This window comes from Pocillopora damicornis, chromosome 1 (genome assembly GCF_964200805.1).
Source record: "Pocillopora damicornis chromosome 1, jaPocDami1.2, whole genome shotgun sequence".
In the NCBI taxonomy this organism is placed as follows: Eukaryota; Metazoa; Cnidaria; class Anthozoa; order Scleractinia; family Pocilloporidae; genus Pocillopora; species Pocillopora damicornis.
Window position 1 is genome coordinate 8,140,442 of NC_142670.1, and position 18,458 is coordinate 8,158,899.

An 18,458-nucleotide genomic window follows, 5' to 3' on the forward strand; every position below is an offset into this window, starting at 1 on the left:
TCAGATTCGAGGATTTAAGATTCCAGACCAAGAAAAATATGAATATAGCTCATTTAAGATATGTGGGGTCTTTGACAGTGTAAACAGGGTCCACTTTTATTGATAAATGCACCACGCAGAAACGATTTACAATTATTTGACGTTTTAGGCCGCTGGTAAGGCCTAAAATATTACTGAAAGCAGTAATTTTTTTTTTACGATGCATTGAAACACGTGAGAGTATATTAGGTATTGATCACTCTATTTCAAAAGGCTCGTTTTGAAAGCACAGCTTGTTGGATTTGTTTTTGTTCGTCAGAATTTACTACGTGGACTGAGTTAATTTTAATAAGATTCCTTTTAATGCATGATGATTAGCCTCAAAGAAGTGGCGTTTTAGGCAATGCACACCTGCTCTAATGAGTCTATTCAACTGCAAGCCGTAGGGTTTTAAAACACTTGCGTGGAGCGATAAGGCCAAAAAATAGCGTGATCAATAGACTCCATTAGAAACTCCTTTATATAAGCTTCGCTGAGCATCGTACGTAGAAAATAGGAAAAGTATAATATCACGAAATTTTATCATTCACCAGATAGTCTGACTTCACAATTTACCGTTTGGACTGTGCATTTTAGCCATGAATGAAGTGTCTATTTCTATGTCTTGTGAAAGTGATGAACACAAAAAATGCTGAAAATTAAAAAAAAAACCAAAAAAAAAACAACTAAACTAACGTAAGGCTTCATTGTTCGACAAATGATTTATATCATGGTTGTGGCCTTGTATCCTTGGTGAAGCTGTTTTTAAATTTTTAGTAGAAGTAATCAATTCAATACAGTCGCGTATTGAAATATTTTGTTTCTACATTGATAAAAATGATCGGAGTTAGGTTTTCCCGTGCGTATGATTCCTCCATCTCTGATTAACGTGGACAATTAGATACATGCGCTCTCGAAGTTTGAAGATGTTGATCTTCCAAATCTGCCACATTATTGATGTTCTCTCTTCCACATAATACTACTTCAATTGATCGCTTCAGTTCTTTAAGTCTAAATGTAGTCAAAATAGGATTTACTGCAGAATTGACGTTCAGAAATATCTCGGAAGTTACTCTTAAAATCAACAGCCATTTCTGATCGTGGCAGCTGTAGCAGTTTGCTTCAATAAGAACAACGACGAAATAGGGAACCAGACAAGTAATTAGACAAATTAAGATTAAAAACGAAGTTGTGGCACATCGTTGCTGTTTTTGGGTGTTTTTTAGTCTGCGTATGTCGCTAAGTACTGGGTTTTCAGAGATAGATGACTTTCTTTGCAAATCAACGCGAGAGCGGCTCTTTCGCAAAGTTATGAAAATCCCGGTATAGGCCATTGTAGTTACGACAAGAGGAAACGTCGTGTGTAAGTGAATATCGACTAAAACGTACACATCCCGAGACAAATCAACGAGCTGAAGAGAGGCGAAGATGGTAGAGAAAACAACTATGAACACTGTACAAAAGACGAGGTGTTTTGGTCTGACTTTACGAAGATAGAAATAAGGACACACAACAGAAACGAAACGATCGACCGACATGGCTGTAACGAGCAAAATTGAGCTGTTAACTCCAATGTATCCCATTATTCTGGGGAAATCTCCCTCCGTAGGAGAAAAATTTTCTCCAAATGTACACCTAAGCCTCATAACAGCCTCTGCTGGGCAAACAGCAATGCCAACGGATAGATCCATCGCAGCAATAAATATCAAAAACACGGAAAATGTTTTTCTGAAGCGACGAAGGGGGTCTTTGTATAATGCCACCAAAGTCACACCATTAAGAACTGATATAAGAAATGAAAGTAGGGAAAAAGATATTCCACTCCCGAGACAAATAGACTTCTCAAAATCTCGCTCCATGACGATAAGCGTATAACAGTTCTATGACAAAAGGCAGAATATTGTCTCCTCAATGTAAGACGTCTTCAGGGAGGTAAATTACCCTCAAAAAAATGTTAATTAGAACTTTTCAATGGTTTGTGCAAAACAATTACCTTATATACGCCACTAATGCACTGCCTGAATTTGAATAACATTCTTCGTAATCAACAGAAGCCAATTGCTTTAAAGGATCTGAATTTGAAACTAATGCCCTCTAGAGCATGGAGTGCGATATTGCGATATTATGTAATGGAAAAGGTTGGCTTAAGTAGCTCCAGAGAGGAGATTGTAAGCAAACCAAACATTAATGAGTTAAAAAATGATTAAAAATGGCCATGAGTGAGAGTGGTAATGATAATAAGATACTAAATAAAACAAGTAATACGAAACGTGTTTTCCCTTTTCAATTTACATACGTTCAATAGCAAACGTCGGTTCATTTGCTTTTTTCTTCAATATTATGACATGGAGAAAAACAAAAATAGTCTTTCAGTGAATTAAATGCAGGTTTAAAAAAGTATTACGCTCAGGTACAGTTAAGAAGACATACTGAACCTCTCATTCAACGTTAGCTTCTAGAGTTTATTTCTTTTTTAATCACGCCAAGAGAGACGAAAAATTTAAGATTCGCTTGCATCTCCAAGAAAATCTCAAGCGTGTGGTAAGGGTGGAAGTAGAAGACTTCTCGAATTTCATGCTAATTGCTTCATAAGTTGCTAGCTATCTCAGATTCAGATAAATATAACTCAACATGGAAAAAGAAATCTGCTGCTCAGTGATATCAGTTTCGATGTCAAACGTGCAATTTTGAAGAAAAATTGCGCTACATCAGGGAGAAAATATCTTGATACCAATAAAACAACAAGCAGAAACACCAATGAAACATTTTTTATTCATGTTGTGAACTAATCTTTAAGCAAAAAAATTTAAAACTATGCCAGTATTTTTTTGCCATTAATTTGCGGTTCTTCTTTCTAGAATATTTTCCCCATCATATTTTGAGACCCTGAGGGTATACTCAAACAGGTAGTTATTGACTCGTAGGCAATTTTGGAGGAAACAGCTAATCGAAAAACTATTGTGAACTAGTATGCGTATGTTTGTTAATATATTAGGAGAGATGGTAAACTTTGATCTCGGTAAAGAAAGAAAGAAAGATTTTTTCGTCCTGTCACGAGCCTGGGACAAAGAAAAAATTATGAGTCCCCATGAAGGATCAAACCTTTACCGAGCTCAGAACTTGCCATCTGTCTTATTATCTTGTTGATCCCAGCTGTATACAGGACGCGTGTCCTATGAATTTCGTAATAGACATCGCTCACCGTGAAGTCTGTGTGGCTCAGTGACGAGGAATCCGAAGGGGACTCAGAATTTTTTATTTGTCCCACGCTCGTGAAAAGACGAAAAAATCTGTATTTTTATCTACCTTATGCATGTTTAAGCATAAAATTATTATTATTATGATAAGGTTGCAGCTAATAATCGTGATGAATACACTTGCACATAAAGAAAAAGAAGATTTTTTTCCAAGGCGTAGTCACTTTCGATGTAAATAACGACATTTCGTTTGTGTACTGCGAGTCTTCTTCACGCGATAAGGTCCACAGAGTATTGCTTAAATAGTTTTTTGATCGTCGAAAACATGCAGTCGATATGTTGTCGAAACGTCGCGATCGACATCAAAAGTGATCACCTTGTCAGACAAACAATCATACCTAATAAATCAATACCGTTTGCCGTATGCTGTATGACTCGTGCTCTGATCCTCGTAGTCTAAAATTAAGGATTCATCATCGTTAATTAAACGATAAAACGTCCACGCAGCGAAGAAATTCGCATCTAGTAAATCAAAACACAAATCATATAATAAAACTTTGCTATCATGCCTATTATCGCATGAAAGAAGGTTTTGATATTATCAATCACACTTTGTGGTGCATGGCAAAGACAGGTGTGATATACTGTACTGTTCTGCACCAGTTTTTTAATTAGCATAACAGTCAATTTCCCGCATTGTATACTTTCCATTTACGGTTCGCTCTGGCACAAAACAACGCAAGGTCTATCGTTTTTACAAAATAGTGTTCTCTGAAATATTTCTGAGAATGGAACTTTGCTCAGATCTGCAGGATATACAAATTGGAGAAAATAGTCCTTTTCTTCTAACACGTTACTAACACACACATAACTCTCAAAGAAGTATTAAGACCAAAACTTGTCAAATATAGGCAACCACACAACTATTATTAACTCTCCTGAGTGAGTACCAATGCTCCTTTAAAAACGTGACTTTCTGCACAGTAAGTATAATTACCACGAGCATATCTCAAGACATGACTCGAACCTATGATCCTCCTAATAGCAAGCGGAGAAAAAGAGGGGGCTAGACTGATAGAGCCTAAGACGTTTTCTGATTGTGTAGCTTGTTATTCATTCTAAGGGAGAGTTCCTTGGTAAGCAAGCGTACCATACCATTATTGAACTCCTTAAATACTTTAAGTCTGGTTAAACACAAGGTCTTCCGTGAAACTCTTGCGCAAAGATGCAAATTGGGAAGGAGTAATTTTGAGCTCGATTTTTGTGATCAAAGCTATGACACTTCTGGAATAGGTAAATGAATGGTTAACACCTAGCTCTCCACTCCCCGTGGTAATGAACATATTGCTGAAGCAGTAGCTACCTAAAAACCCCTCCTCGGGCCTTCTTGAAAGAAAATGCAGACTCTCTTCATCTGTCTCCCGTCCACTTTTCATCGAAATCGCTAGCATAAACATTATTAATTTAAAAACTTTCTTCAATTAGTTGAGTAAACGAAGGTAGAACAGTCAACTCTCTCATACAAAAACAATTTTTAACACGGAGTAGATATTTTTCTTGACGACTATGCAAAAAAAAAAAAAAAGACACCAGCTAAACCTCACTGACTAGTCTCATAAGGGCAGTTACTTCGGTGAATAATGAAAATGCAAAAATCATCATATTTGACCCAAGACATAACTACTAAATATCAAATTTAAAAAAAAATACATATATTAAAAATCTCATATTCAGTGTTAGATGTTGAAGAAACCAATATAATTTCGAAGCTGCAAATGTATTGATCACCCGCTCGGTCACATTAAACAGCCTCATGATGGTTGGATATTTATTGCTGAAAAAGGATAAAGTAAGGCATGAACTGTAACTTCGCGGGAAATTAATTCCGCAATACTGGCGAGGAGATAGATCGCGGGGTTATATTTTGACGATTTTAAAAGGCAAACATGAAAAAGGGGCGTTGACTTTCATGATTCACGCGTCCTAGTATTCTAAGGAATATGCACGAAGAGAGCGAAATCTTTCTTTGCAAGTTAACGTCATTTCAGAACAGAAGTGACAAAATAGAATTTACCAGTATAACCAAATAATAATTTGAGTATTTGTTGATGTGTAGATATCCTGTAGATGTTGTTATTGTAACGAGTTGATCAGTTTAGTCAGCGACTTGAATTTTCTTAAGGGAGCTAATTTCGCGTCTTTCAATTTAGCATTGATTTTCATTCGCAGGTCTTTGATTTAGCTATTTTTTTGCAATCGCCCAGTACGCGGAATTAAAGACCCACGAATTTAGGTACCAATAAGGTAGATAATTCTATAATGTTGTGTTGTGGAAATGTCAAAGATCATTCGATGTGGGATCCATCTACGGGTTGTGTGTAGGTGTTGAGGCTTAGCGTTGGATCATCAGGAATGCGACAGTAGTAACGACCCGTCTGCCAGACTGACAGTTTAAACGAGCAGATTTTCTGTTGATGGTCGGCTGAAACATTTTTTTTTCGTTAGTAGCTGAAAGCTTTGTTTACGCGGGAATATTTAAACACGATTGAAAAGTTTTAGATTTGCACGTATTTCTCAGAAATGGGTCAATCAAAGGAAAGGGTTGCCTGGAAGACTCTCCAAAACCCATGCAAACGACGTGATGGATTTTCATTCGCCTTTGTACTTGATGAATGTTTGAAATAACGTGCGTTCAGACCGGTTGAAACAGCTTGCTTTATCATAAAACATATACAAGGTGGTCAAATCGGAGCAGAACTTTTAATTTTAGGTTTGAATTTAAAAATTCCATCTTTTTTCCCAAATTTAAAGCTTGAATCGCATGCCTCAGAATAACGCAAATAAAGCGAGTTACCTGTCTGCAATAGCTATGTCCATTGCATGCAGGTCAACATCAAGAGGTGAAAAAATATATATTCTCGGTGTTTCGAAGGTTTTGATAAAAGCGATCGTAATCATTACGAAGGCAAAATTGCACTTTCATGCCAAACACCTTAAGAACGTCGAAAGAGCTCTTCAAATTCACGATAAGGATATTTGTTTCACAAAATTGTTCAAACTGCACCTGCTTTATGTTAATTTTATATTTCTTTTCATATTTTTTCTTATTTTTTCCTTTTAGAAACCCTAGGGGTAGTCTGAAAGAGGTGGTTAATCACGAAGACATGTATCATTAGCTGTTAGTTATGAACCCGTCACTTTTTGGAGGAAACAGCCAATCAGAAAACTCTTTTGAACTATCGTGTGCGTTTTTAAACATAACAAACTACTACTGTCAACCATATTATGCGTGGCTCCACGAAGTATAGCATTAATACTTCGTTATTGCAAATGAGATAATGAAATATTAATGGAGGAAAGATTAAAAACCCACGTACCTAGAAGAGGAGAACATTAGCCCTCCAGTTTAAAGAGATTTTATCAAACAACAATTTTAACTACTCTGCCCAATTTTTGATAGACGAAATAAAATTTTAGCGACTTCTATGATGTAAGTGCTCTAAAAAGACTTATTGTTTTCGTTTTAAGCACCAAATAAGCAAAGAGTGGCATGGTCATTAATGATTTATAATTAACATGAATACTAACATGAATTTAACATCTTTAGTTAAAGGCTACATCCTTTAGAAACAATGATTAAATGATTATTTTGTATTAATCGTATTTGTTTTACCAACATTTCAAACGGAAGAAAAAAGGGGAAATATCACTGAATTTAAGTAGAAAGATGTGACATCAATGATTTGCATGATATTCAATTTCCCGCATATGCTTATAATAGGCAGCTGGTTCTGGCTCAAAACAACACTATAAGACTGATCTTCCAAATATTTCTTAAGAGAGAATTCTCACAAGCCTTCCATACTAAGAAAGGAAAGATCAACCAATCCTCAGCCAAAGAAGATTTGACTAAGGCTGTGTTTAGTTCGGCTGACAGATGCTCAAACCACACAAGAAAAACAAATGATGACGAATAGAAGTTGCCGGATATGGAGAACACTCCTGTTATCAATTGCTCTCCTACGTGAGTATCAACATTATTTTCAAAATAAAAGTTATTTTCTTTAATATTTATTACAAGTTTACCCAGAGGAGTCGGCTCTATGGCTCTATGGCTCTCCGAACAGTGTTGGGTGAAACCACAGCGCTAGAATGGTTTTCCAAAAGTTTGTCCCTTATCACAGCTGATCAAACCAACATCCACGAAGAAGCCAAGACAAATTATTTTTAGGAAAATACTTCGAGAAACTAATTTTCTCAATGCATTCCTGTGCAACAAGTTTTAACTCTAATTTAACTCAGGGGTCTACCATAAAATGGATAATTTTTTGCCCAAATATGCAAATGATGATGTGTACTTTAAGCCCGTTAATTCACTTTGAGGATATGCGAATTCTCGAATGTCAAAATATATGGTCAGGTGTCTCTTCAACTCTAACAAATTACTGAGGTTACTAGCTTAATAACACCATTTCAAGTCTTCTTGTAAAAGAGAACAGCAGTTTACTTCGTTTCCTTTTCAATTTCCATATTAATCTTCCGAATATTTGTTATTTCTAATTCATTTTCATCTTGCATTTAGTTGAATAAAAGAAGCGCCGTTGAGCGGAAATGTTCTAACTCAGAAATAACATCATTCTATCAATTCAAAGCCTTCACAGCGTAGTTATTGAAACACGGCATCGCTCGCTCAAGGGAATTTTTTTTTCTTCTTTTGTCTGGTGGGGGAGGGGGGAGAAGGGTGCTTAGTGAACTATTGTCTATTATATATTTCATTATTATTATAATTATCTAAATTTATCATAAGCAATATTTTTTTTCAGGCTTTTGGGTGCAGAGTAAGACATGCAACCACAGTGGGTATAGCGTCCGTAACGATTTTTCTTGCCAACTGCTCCAGCGCAACGCTTATTCTCGTACTCGCCCTGAGACAGGATGCGAAAAAACCCGCAAATGTTGGTGTGAAATGGTTCTGAAGTTTATTAAAATAGACTGTCAACAATTTTGCGACGCTGAAACATGTACACTGAACTTTATGGGGGGACAATGCGTAAAACAGTATCGGAGCGCTATTTGTTGTACACGGACCAGCGACACTGTCACACGGGGAGATAAAAGCGTCTGTTGCAGCTTTTCCAATTCATACAGGTCGAATTTCATTTCGTCTGCTCCGTCAACAGCAAGTCAAGGTTTAGCGACTCAAATCTCAACGGTGCAGCGGAAAGGTAATTCCCATACTTGGTGTGAGTAAACTTAACAAAGTAAATCTGTTTTTTTCACGATTGAATGTTAGTGAATCTTGAGATAGAATAGCTCTTTCTTCATTGTTCATATTCTAGATTTCTTGCGCTTTATCATTGCTTTTCAATTTTAGTTAAATGTTGTTTTGACATCTAGCTTTTACTTTAACATACAGATCAGTTGCAGTCATCGTCGGTATCACCATTATCGTTACTTTCACCATCACCATTACCATCCTCTTCAATATCGTCATCTTCATCTCAAGCAGAAGCATCAACAACAGCTGAATCGGAATCAGTATCAATAAAATCATCAGCATCTTCATCATCACCAGCAGCAGCATCGTCGTCTTCACCATCGTCAACTTGGAAATCTACGTTGGAAATACTTAAGAATCTGGTATGTTTCGTAATTTCTCCTTTTTAACTCGTGAATTGCGCGCATGCGCAAGAGCGAGTTATAGATACGATGTGGGGAATGGCATTCGCTCGCTCGCTCGATTGGTCGATTCCTGTAAAATTTTTTTAGATTTTAGGCTTTTGAGTGCATTTGATAGTTTTTGGCGAGCAATAAACAGACGAAATGGCGACCTTCGTTGCTAAGAATAGTGGTGGGATGAAAAAGAAGCCAATGATAATCTTAAAAGAGTGTTTTTTTTCGTTTTAGTTTCAACAAGCGGCGCCAGCGACTGGCAGGCATGCAAGGATTCACTCTGAAATAACAGAACAATCTTCGTTTTTCATAAAATTGTAATTTACAATCCTTGAACTTGAAAACAATCCGAAGATTCATTGAAAATATCACTTACTGCGAAGCGCTCGGAGTTTACAGATGTATAAAAGCTTTTTTTGTTATAGCGTGAGATCGAGGACAAAATTGATCATTACGTTTCGTCGCGTGTGTTTTTCCTGTATGAAGCAACAAAAGATGCCGGCGACTGACGAAATAACAAGTTAACACGAAAATCAAATAACACCTAAACAAACAATTTTAGCTACCGATTTTCATTGAATTTTTAAAGAACAATTTTCTTTTAAGTTTCAAGACAATTTGAAGATTCAACATACCTATAAATTACTAAAATGCGAAAGTTACACACCACAAAATTGATAAACAGGCCTGAAATGAAATTCTATCTTGTTATTGATTATACGTTGCCTAGCACGTGACTTAAATCTACCCAGGCGGAGATCCAAAATGACGATGGCAGGCTTGGCTTAGTTATATCACTCAAAACTCGTTCCCGTTTGTCTCATTTGATAAAGAGGGAATCGTTAATGTTTTCATTAAGACAGTATTGCCTTGATTTTCTAATATTTACAACGAAAGACAGTAAATTTCACTTTTCACCCACATTTACTTCCAACCTTTTCTTTTGAGCCAGAAACGAAAATGATAGACGTTTAAAACACATGACATCATCCACCTTGTCAAATGTAATAGCATGATCATTTCAATTGTAATGCCTTCTTATCCCAACGTTACTTTGTTTCTTTGCTACATTAGCGAACACTTAACTACTGCTCGTACTCTAGATATGACAATCAACCACAAAATTCCCTAAACCAGATAACATTAAACATAATCTAAAAAATCATGTGTCAATTCACGAGTTTGCTCACAGAGCACTTTGATTTTTTTATTGTTTCTGCCATTCCTCAACGCTTTTGTCTTTCTTTACCTCAGGCAAATAGATCTGTTTCTAAACTAAGTGGAATAGATAGCAAGAGAAATAATTCTTTGAAGGTATGAATGTACTATTGTCTCCTAATAACAAGATAAACATTACTTGTAGATATGAAATATGCAGTAATTAAAAGGAGTTACCGATGCAAAGCTGCAGTTTGTAAGCTGCAAAAGCGTTTTATACAGAGGCAAAAGCATGACAATACTGTGTGCTACGAGAATTTAAAGTAGGAAAATATGCCTCTTCTAAATAGGTGTGGCTAATTCACTGAAATGATGTTCTGTTGAAACGCTTCTTTTTCAAATCATGCAATATCCAATCAGTTCAAGTCCTATGATGTGCACTTTTGTTTTCTCATTATGATGACGTTCGACATGATTAAAGAACTTTTTGGTCCTTAAAGGAGGCTATGCAAGTATTTGAAGACTTCATCGATAATTTTCTAAACATCACGACACCCAATAAAGGCCAACTTAATGATGGGGGAGATGAAAAGAGAAGAGAATCCATCTTTAAGGTGGCAGTCGCCTTCGAGGAATTTGCATTTAATTATGGTAAATACCATCTGAATGGAACGAATCCTTCTACAACGATCAAAAGCCAAACAATGGGTGAGTTAAAACTATTTTATTAGTAACTGACCCACTGACCAATTGTCTAACTGAATGGTCTGTCTGCCGCCTGGCCTTGGAAATTAAATGATACATGTGAATTCTTGAAAGGCTCACGGAAGCAGTCGAAGGCGCATAAAATTCATCTGGCTTGATGCCAGTAGGTGCACGAAGATGTGTGAAGCCCAGTTGACGAGAAGTGATATTCGTCTGGTTAATAAGTTGTTTCAATTTACTCTTTTGAGGAAATGTTTAACGATTGGAAAATTAAAATACCTTCAAGAAAGGGATCTGCATATGCTGCTGTCATCTCCTTCAATTCAAATCATCAGCTAACATCTTCTCTTTCTTCTGACAGTTTTGGGCATTCAAATTGGCTACCGTCGGAATGCAACTGACTTCTTCCTCAAGGAGAAAGAATTGCAAGTCAGCATTAATATATCTTCGGATGATTTTGCTGAAAAAGGTTTGCCTTAACCACGCTTTCAACTCTTAATCATAGAATGACATTTTTTCACTTTAATATTTGCTCTATTATTTAGAAATCAGAAAGTTTTACGTATCAGTGTACTATTTTTCAATCGTTAAACATTCCAAAACAGCTGAGAAGACACGTGCACCCCGAATGGTCAAAAACCTCTCGTTTATTGCATAGGTTAACCCATGGAAAATTGAGATTTATATTATAGAAGCAAAGTACCGCACATTCTATCGTTAACCCGACGTGATGACCTTAGTAGGAAGCTGGGAGAATAGTTGGAAAGTTTGCCAATCACTCACGCCCAGCTAATGATCTATAACCTTTTTGAGTGTTCTGCCAGAATCCTAAGTAGATTATTTCGCCGTTTAACCAGTAGAAGGTGGGGGTAATTGCTAGAATCAATGATAATTAGCACGCACAACATTTCTATATTTTCACTGATGTCATAGAAAAGTAAGAAATGACAAAAGCATTTTAGTTGATCTATGCCAGTGGAGTCTCAGGTTCAAATAGCTTATGCAGAATGCTAAAGGAGCAAAGATGTGGTGTTAGCCAGTTGGGTGATCAGATGTCGAAGTACGTGGGCCAAACAAATAATTCTGCTCGAAAATATTTTGGTCTTCGAAAACACTTCAGTCCATACTGTATTATAACTTAAACAGTTCTTTGATGAAAAAAGCGGAGGGAACTTGATCGATCACCATTTCGAATATGTTTATACTGAGACTAACCCTATCGTTTGGCGTTACAAGGACTTTTTTTTTATATTCTGATTAACAATATTGTTTTCTTTATAGGGTCAGTGATTGTAGGATGTGTGTACAAAGATCTTCATGAATTACTACTGAGAAATCAATCTAATGGAGAAGAACTTGACACCTCTAGGTGACGTTAAACGATAAAATATTTACGAATTGTACTTAGCGAACATGTATTGAATTATATGGCATGCCATATCAAATTTAACCAGTCGAGATAGGGGGAACCCTAACAAGCAGTGTAATAGGAACCCTAATAATGAATTAAGAAGGCGATGACCAAGTCCATTTTTTAAGTTCATTTGGAGAAATTACCTGACGGTTAAGTTTTCTTTATCACACATTAAACTCTAAAAATCATAAGAGAAGTTAATTCTCATTATCACCATTTTATATCAAAGATAAAAATGACATAAAGTATGGTACATGCAGTTATACGTAGATGCACTGTAATGGTTTGCAAAAGTTGATAGCATAGAACAATATTTCTTCTACAGGTATATTAACACCAGAATAATGACGGCAGCGATGAATCCTAAACCTGAAAAACTACGACGAGATGTAATCTTGAAGTTCAAAAACCTACAGGTAACAGCAAGAACGCTAAAAGATGAGCTCGTTCCCTTTGTGTTATGCTGGATCAATTTAATAGAAATACATGTAAAATATATTTTCAGGTCGTTGAGGAAGAAAAGCATTGCATGTTTTGGAGTGGTTTCAAAAATAGGTAAATACAAAGATATTATAAACTATGCTTTGGGACTCCGTCTTTTTCGCTTAGTCCAAAACTGAGTATAAAATTTCGAGATATTAGTTAAACCCTCATTTGCGAGGAGGATAGTCCTGAGTTTTCATATTAGAATCACCGTTATGAAATGTTATAAAATACCAGAAGAAAGGCACTCAACACTGATTAGTGTTTCAAGCTCCGAAGTTTTTTAAATTATATGTTATTCACCGAATAACATATAACCAATCAGATTGCTGGGTTTGTTACCGTACCCTCTGAGAAAGAAAAATCGTTATTTTTATTTATTATATTGTAACATTTCTTTGTTTTTAGTCCGGATGGGTTTTCAGAAGAGGGTTGTCATGTGGATCATTCGAAGAGCAACTCAGAAGAAACAATTTGCAGCTGCAATCATTTGACTCATTTCGCTGTCTTAGTTGACTTCAGCGGCAGCACAAAGGTAGTTTTTTTATTATTATTATTATTATTATTATTATTATTATTATTATTATTATCATCATCACCATCATTGTTTTTACCTTGCTTCCAAACTAGAAATGGGTCCGTGTGGTCAATCAAAGTATTACCCTCTTTTTCTTTTGTTTTTGACGCAGCTTTCCGAGAACGACGTAGCTGTTCTGGAGATCATCACATACGTAGGGTTAAGCCTATCCATCATCGGAATACTTTCGACAATAACCTTATATTCTTTCCTCACGTAAGTACTGTAATCAAACGATCAGCGGAGAACATCCTTAAATACCGTGGAAGATGTACTGAATAAATCAGGCCAGTGCAATGTCCGTAACACCCTCTCCCCCCCCCCCGCCCAAGAAAGAAAATTAATAATAATAACGAAAATGTCTTGGTGCTAATTAGAAAATAAATCCGTACCCCATGTTTTGGACATCACTCGTGACTGACCAAGTTCATCTGCCTATCTACTGTCTCTCGCTTTCACTCATGCTTTTTGCTTTTGTTTTTTTGTTTTGTTTTGTTTTGTGTGTGTGCGTGTGTGTTGTTGTTGTTAACAGAGATCTTCGTCAACCTCTGTCCCAAATACGCGTAAGTCTTGCTGTGGCTTTAGGAGCTGGACAAATATGTTTTTTCGCTGGTATAAATGCCACAGAGATCAAGGTAGGTGGTTTTTCCCATTATTTATATGAAATTAAAGATATTAAGATCGAACAAAGCATTGAAATGACATAGATTCTGCTGTTTTCTTTACGTATCTGTGCAGGTTGTGTGTGTCATAGTAGCAGCTATTATGCAGTATTCTCTGATGACCGCTTTTTGTTGGATGCTGGTCGAGGGAATTTATCTCTATCTGTTTGTTGTAAAAGTTTATAACATCAACGACAAGATGCGCATATATCACGTCATGTCATGGGGTATTTTGCTTATACAGCTGAACTTACAATATACTGTGAATTTTATTTTTGGCTAATTTAATTTTAATCATTTTGAGTCTCCCTTGATTGGTTTGTCATTTCGTGATAGGTTTTCCCTTAGTTATGGTGGCCATTCCACTGTCTATCGCTGCTGGAAAAGAAGGGATACAGGGTTATACCAGCGACAAATTGTAAGAGGCATATGTTTTTTTTTCTTTTTTCTCCTCTATTTTTTATCCCCCTAAAATGTTAATTTTTTTCGGTAAAGTTTTGATGTTTCTTTTAATTTGCTTTGACATTTTCATTACCTTTATCTTAAAGTCCTTCTCGTAACATTTATCCTTTCGGGAAAGCTTTCTCACATCGGTTTCTTTCTTTATGCAAGGTTTCTGTAATTTAATCCTTGTGTTTCCTTATTCCTTTTTTTTTTCTCCAAAATATTCCCTTCTGATCTGTGCCTTATCATGTTATCATCATATTATTGAACATCTTAAAATGCATTTTTTAACATAATATAAACAACGGTGTTATGCAAGAATCTCAGCCCTGAGAAAAGCCTTAACAACAAATGTGAACAAGTATCATTATTTTTTCACGTCACTCGCCTTTTGCACCACTCGGCCAGGTTGATGAATGAACTGGGAAGCCTTCACCACTCTCAATCAGTCAATAATTATTTTGTTTATATAATAAAAAATAAATACTTGGTTACGTTAGGATATGAAATTTCTCTTCTCGTGTTCAACTCGACACCTCACTCGTGAGATATCGAGTTAAACACTCGAAGAGAAATTTCATATCTTCGGGCGCACATGTATTTTTCGCTAGGTAATTTCTTACGAATTCCTTTCACTACAGATCTTATGATGACAATTTTTTTTTGTCTTTGTTATCTTTCCCCTTTTAAGTTGTTGGATATCCTCAGCGAACAACTTGATATGGATATTTGTCACATTTGTGATTACAATTGAAGTGGTAAGTTTCTCTTTCGGTTTATTCATATTGGTGACTATGATATGGCTTGAAATTTGTAATAGCCATACCTCAGTAAAAACTTTTAATTTATCCTCCTCTTTCAGATCAACATTTTGATACTCACACGCGTCATAAGGGAGATGACCAGAATGCAGCCAACAGGAGACAAGCAAGGCCAGCAATTACGGTGAGAAAGAGCTCTAAAGAGCGTTTAAAAAAAAAAAAGGAGTACGTCTTACTTCCTCAGTAGCTTGTTGATATTAATTAGTTGAGAGAAAGTATAGGTTCCAAACATTTTTGTGAGGTTCAGTAAGCAATCAATTAACCAGCAAATTTTCGTCCTATAGAGTTGGCATTAGAGCATGTGTTGTGATGATCCCCCTGTTGGGTGTCACGTGGTTGTTTGGTCTTCTGTTGCCATTACACAAAGCTTTTTCCTATATTTTTACCATCCTCAACTCTACTCAAGTGAGTATCAAATATTATGATTTTATAGTTTCATACGTGAAATCATCCATATTGAGTGTCCAGATTACTTTATAACTATAAATTTTATGATGGTGATAGAATATTTGTTAATGTAAAACAGACAACAGAGAATAAAAATTAAAAGATAAGAAAAAAGGATGTCACTGTTTATGTGATTTTTTGCTAGTCAAGACATAATTTGATTCTTTTTTATGTTATTTGGGGCTTTTAGAGAAAAAAAAAAACCTCAATATATTTACCCCAGGTCGCAATCACAAAACGAAATTGGTCTGAAAAACAATTTTTTTTTCTGTCTAAGGGTTTCCTGATTTTCGTTCTTCACTGTGTGCGAAACAGCCAGGTAAGTTTTAAAACTTGAGGTTTTAAAACTTGAATGTACCTTGAATGTGGTTCTTTTTCTTACTTTCCATGTCTATCGGTGCCTTTATTTGTTTACTTTGCTTGTCTATCTGCAGATTAGAGAGCGATTCAAAAGGAAGGTGAACACGGTTTTCCCATCTACAAACAATGGAAACTCCACAAAGAAGAGCTCACAGGTTAATCCAAGTGGTGTCGGTGATACATGGGTAGCTGAATTGCAGTCTTTCGATGAATTTGAGCTGGAAAAACACTCGGCTTGAACAGCTAGATTCAACATGGACCAAGCATGAAACTCCATTGTTTAATTGTTTAATTTGATTTTTAAGCTTAGTTGGTCAATCGCAGTTGCTCATTTTCGATCTTTCAGGAAGATTTCCGCCGTTCCAATCGAGGCGTTAGCTTCGTGAATAAGTCATACTTAAGATGTCACTTACTGCGATAATAGGGTAACTTGCCAAAGGTAGTAGCGTTTAATATAAGCTAGATGCAAGAACTGTTCAAGCTTTTTTTCCTTTAGATTAGGAGTACATAATTTTTAGACTATCGTATCTACTTAGGGAAAGTTTGCCTTAGCTGCAATCTAAATTTCTTTTAAGTAACTATCTTATAGGCTGGCTGTCGATCACTGTTAGAATACAAAACAGTCTTTTCTAGATTTTTGTTTGTTTAAATTAAGAGTAAATAATATTTAGACTATCGTAGGTAATTAGGGAAATTTTGCCTTAGCTGCAAGCTAAATTGCTTTTAAGTATCTAACTTATAGGCTGGCTGTCGATCGCTGTTAGAATTCAAAATAGTCTGTCTCTCAAATGATGGTTTCTTCGTTTTATCAATGATTGCCCCCTATTATTTCCTATTATTTAGTTGAAATGTTGCGGTCATGCATTCAATACTGACGTGTCTTTAAACAGTCCTATGCTTTACTATGATACACATTTCTATGAATTTTAGCGCGCAGTTTTATACTAATATTTCACGATAGCGTCACTTTTTTTATATTATTTGAGCAGTTAAATTACCAGTAAAATCGCAAATACTATTTGCTTTTGTAATAGTAGCGGTTAAAGCTGACTTTTAAACTTTGTAAACTGATTAAACGCAGCGGATTCAATGGATTAAAACTTGCGGATTAATGGGAAAAAATGGAACCAACGTCTTCGGGAAAAATGCACCTGAGCAAGAAATGCCCTCAATATACGTGGAGGAACGCTGTAAACGTGAAAAAAACAAAAAGGTCTCTCATCAGACTTGTTTTCCGAGAAAAAAAAAAAACAACAACAACAACAACAACAAAAAACCCAGAGAGCAGTTTTCATGGGTAAATTGAAGCGATAAGAGAGGTTGAAATATCTATTTCAACTTCCACCCCCCCCTCCCCCTCTTCCCCTCCCCCTCTGTCCGGCCCGACCCTTCATAATGTTTAGATGAGGATATCTAAACACTGCAAAAATAATGTATCACCTTAGTGTGATACGAATTGCAGACAGGTGCAATTTATAGTACTGTGCAAAAGGAATGTAAATAAGACTTTTGAATATAGCACTTTGTTTTACAGATAAATTAGGAGGGGGTGGAGTGGGGGAAGCAGACATCCTATGTGTCTATGTCTCATTTCTCCTCTCATTTCTCCTCTCGTAATGTTAGAAAAAGGATAGATGAGATTTCAGAGCTATCTCGCGATTATCTTAAGGAAATCTCCATCTAGAGAGATATAGGTACAACAATATACCGAGGAACCTACGAGATTCGTCGTTCTTTGGCGGGATACACATTTTTGATGTCTCATTAATTTGTAAATAAATCGCCTCAGTCCGATGATTGTCGCCACTTAGAGACTGTCCAAAAAGGGAACATTTGGCACAAAGGTAAAGCTTCGAGGGAAGATGTGAACAATACCCCTCATAATTTTTCATATTCCGCGTCGATAGCATATTGTGTTGACTTTTTTTACAGTCCTCACCAGCGTTTGAAATCGGCTTTTAAAGGTTACTATCGTTGGATATTGCAAAACATTGAGAAATTTTGATTTTTCTCCATGTAAAAAGGTGAAACTCAAAGAGTTGGCTATTTTTCACCAGCTTATTTCATTTTTAAACAATTATCGAGGCAGACAGGGATAATTTCCGGATAACCGACCTGTTGTTTTGCATAACGTGAAGAAACTAGCTAAGAAAACCGCGCGAAAACGAATAGGTGGGTTTAAAATCTAAATGTCCCTGAGAAAGTATTGATTACTCGTCCATTTTGTATGTCTCAGTGGTATTTCCCAATTGGTCTGCTCCGCATACCTCGGAATTCCAGACTAATGTATCCAAAAGAAAAATACAATACAAACAGTATACCTAACTACTCATGGAGAAGAGCGTCGTAAAAAGGTAAAGTATGGTAGCACAGTCATTTGAGCTTTGCGAATCGATTGAAATTAGAAATTTCCTTGAAGTAAAACCATATTTGTTCGGTGTTAGCTTGTGTTATGCTACTGCTCTTAAATCACCGAGATGGTTTCTTAAATAGCTAAAT

At 36.1% G+C, this 18,458-nt stretch overlaps 2 protein-coding genes across 2 annotated transcripts; one reads left to right on the forward strand and one right to left on the reverse strand.

Annotated features, from left to right (window-relative positions):
* On the reverse strand, positions 1 to 1,893 carry LOC149051767 (uracil nucleotide/cysteinyl leukotriene receptor-like). The gene has a single exon (XM_089187263.1). The coding sequence runs from the start codon at positions 1,875 to 1,877 to the stop codon at positions 903 to 905; it is 975 nt and encodes a 324-aa protein (XP_089043389.1). The 5' UTR covers positions 1,878 to 1,893; the 3' UTR covers positions 1 to 902.
* Positions 1,894 to 6,973: 5,080 nt separating this feature from the next.
* Positions 6,974 to 17,053, forward strand: LOC149051768 (adhesion G protein-coupled receptor L4-like). Its single transcript, XM_089187218.1, has 19 exons — positions 6,974 to 7,239; positions 8,039 to 8,440; positions 8,632 to 8,855; positions 10,143 to 10,202; positions 10,547 to 10,754; positions 11,113 to 11,220; positions 12,033 to 12,120; positions 12,491 to 12,581; positions 12,671 to 12,720; positions 13,057 to 13,183; positions 13,338 to 13,441; positions 13,758 to 13,860; positions 13,964 to 14,114; positions 14,224 to 14,305; positions 15,023 to 15,089; positions 15,194 to 15,276; positions 15,437 to 15,557; positions 15,877 to 15,918; positions 16,034 to 17,053. The coding sequence occupies exons 1-19, from the start codon at positions 7,179 to 7,181 to the stop codon at positions 16,196 to 16,198; spliced, it is 2,337 nt and encodes a 778-aa protein (XP_089043344.1). The 5' UTR covers positions 6,974 to 7,178; the 3' UTR covers positions 16,199 to 17,053.
* The last annotated feature ends 1,405 nt before the right edge of the window (positions 17,054 to 18,458 follow it).

Coding starts and splice junctions, on each gene's coding strand:
- LOC149051768 (XM_089187218.1), top strand. CDS start 7,179: ATGATGACGAATAGAAGTTGCCGGATATGGAGAACACTCCTGTTATCA. Junction 11,221..12,032: donor GGATGATTTTGCTGAAAAAG/GTTTGCCTTAAC, acceptor TTTTCTTTATAG/GGTCAGTGATTGTAGGATGT. Junction 12,121..12,490: donor GAAGAACTTGACACCTCTAG/GTGACGTTAAAC, acceptor TTTCTTCTACAG/GTATATTAACACCAGAATAA.
- LOC149051767 (XM_089187263.1), bottom strand. CDS start 1,877: ATGGAGCGAGATTTTGAGAAGTCTATTTGTCTCGGGAGTGGAATATCT.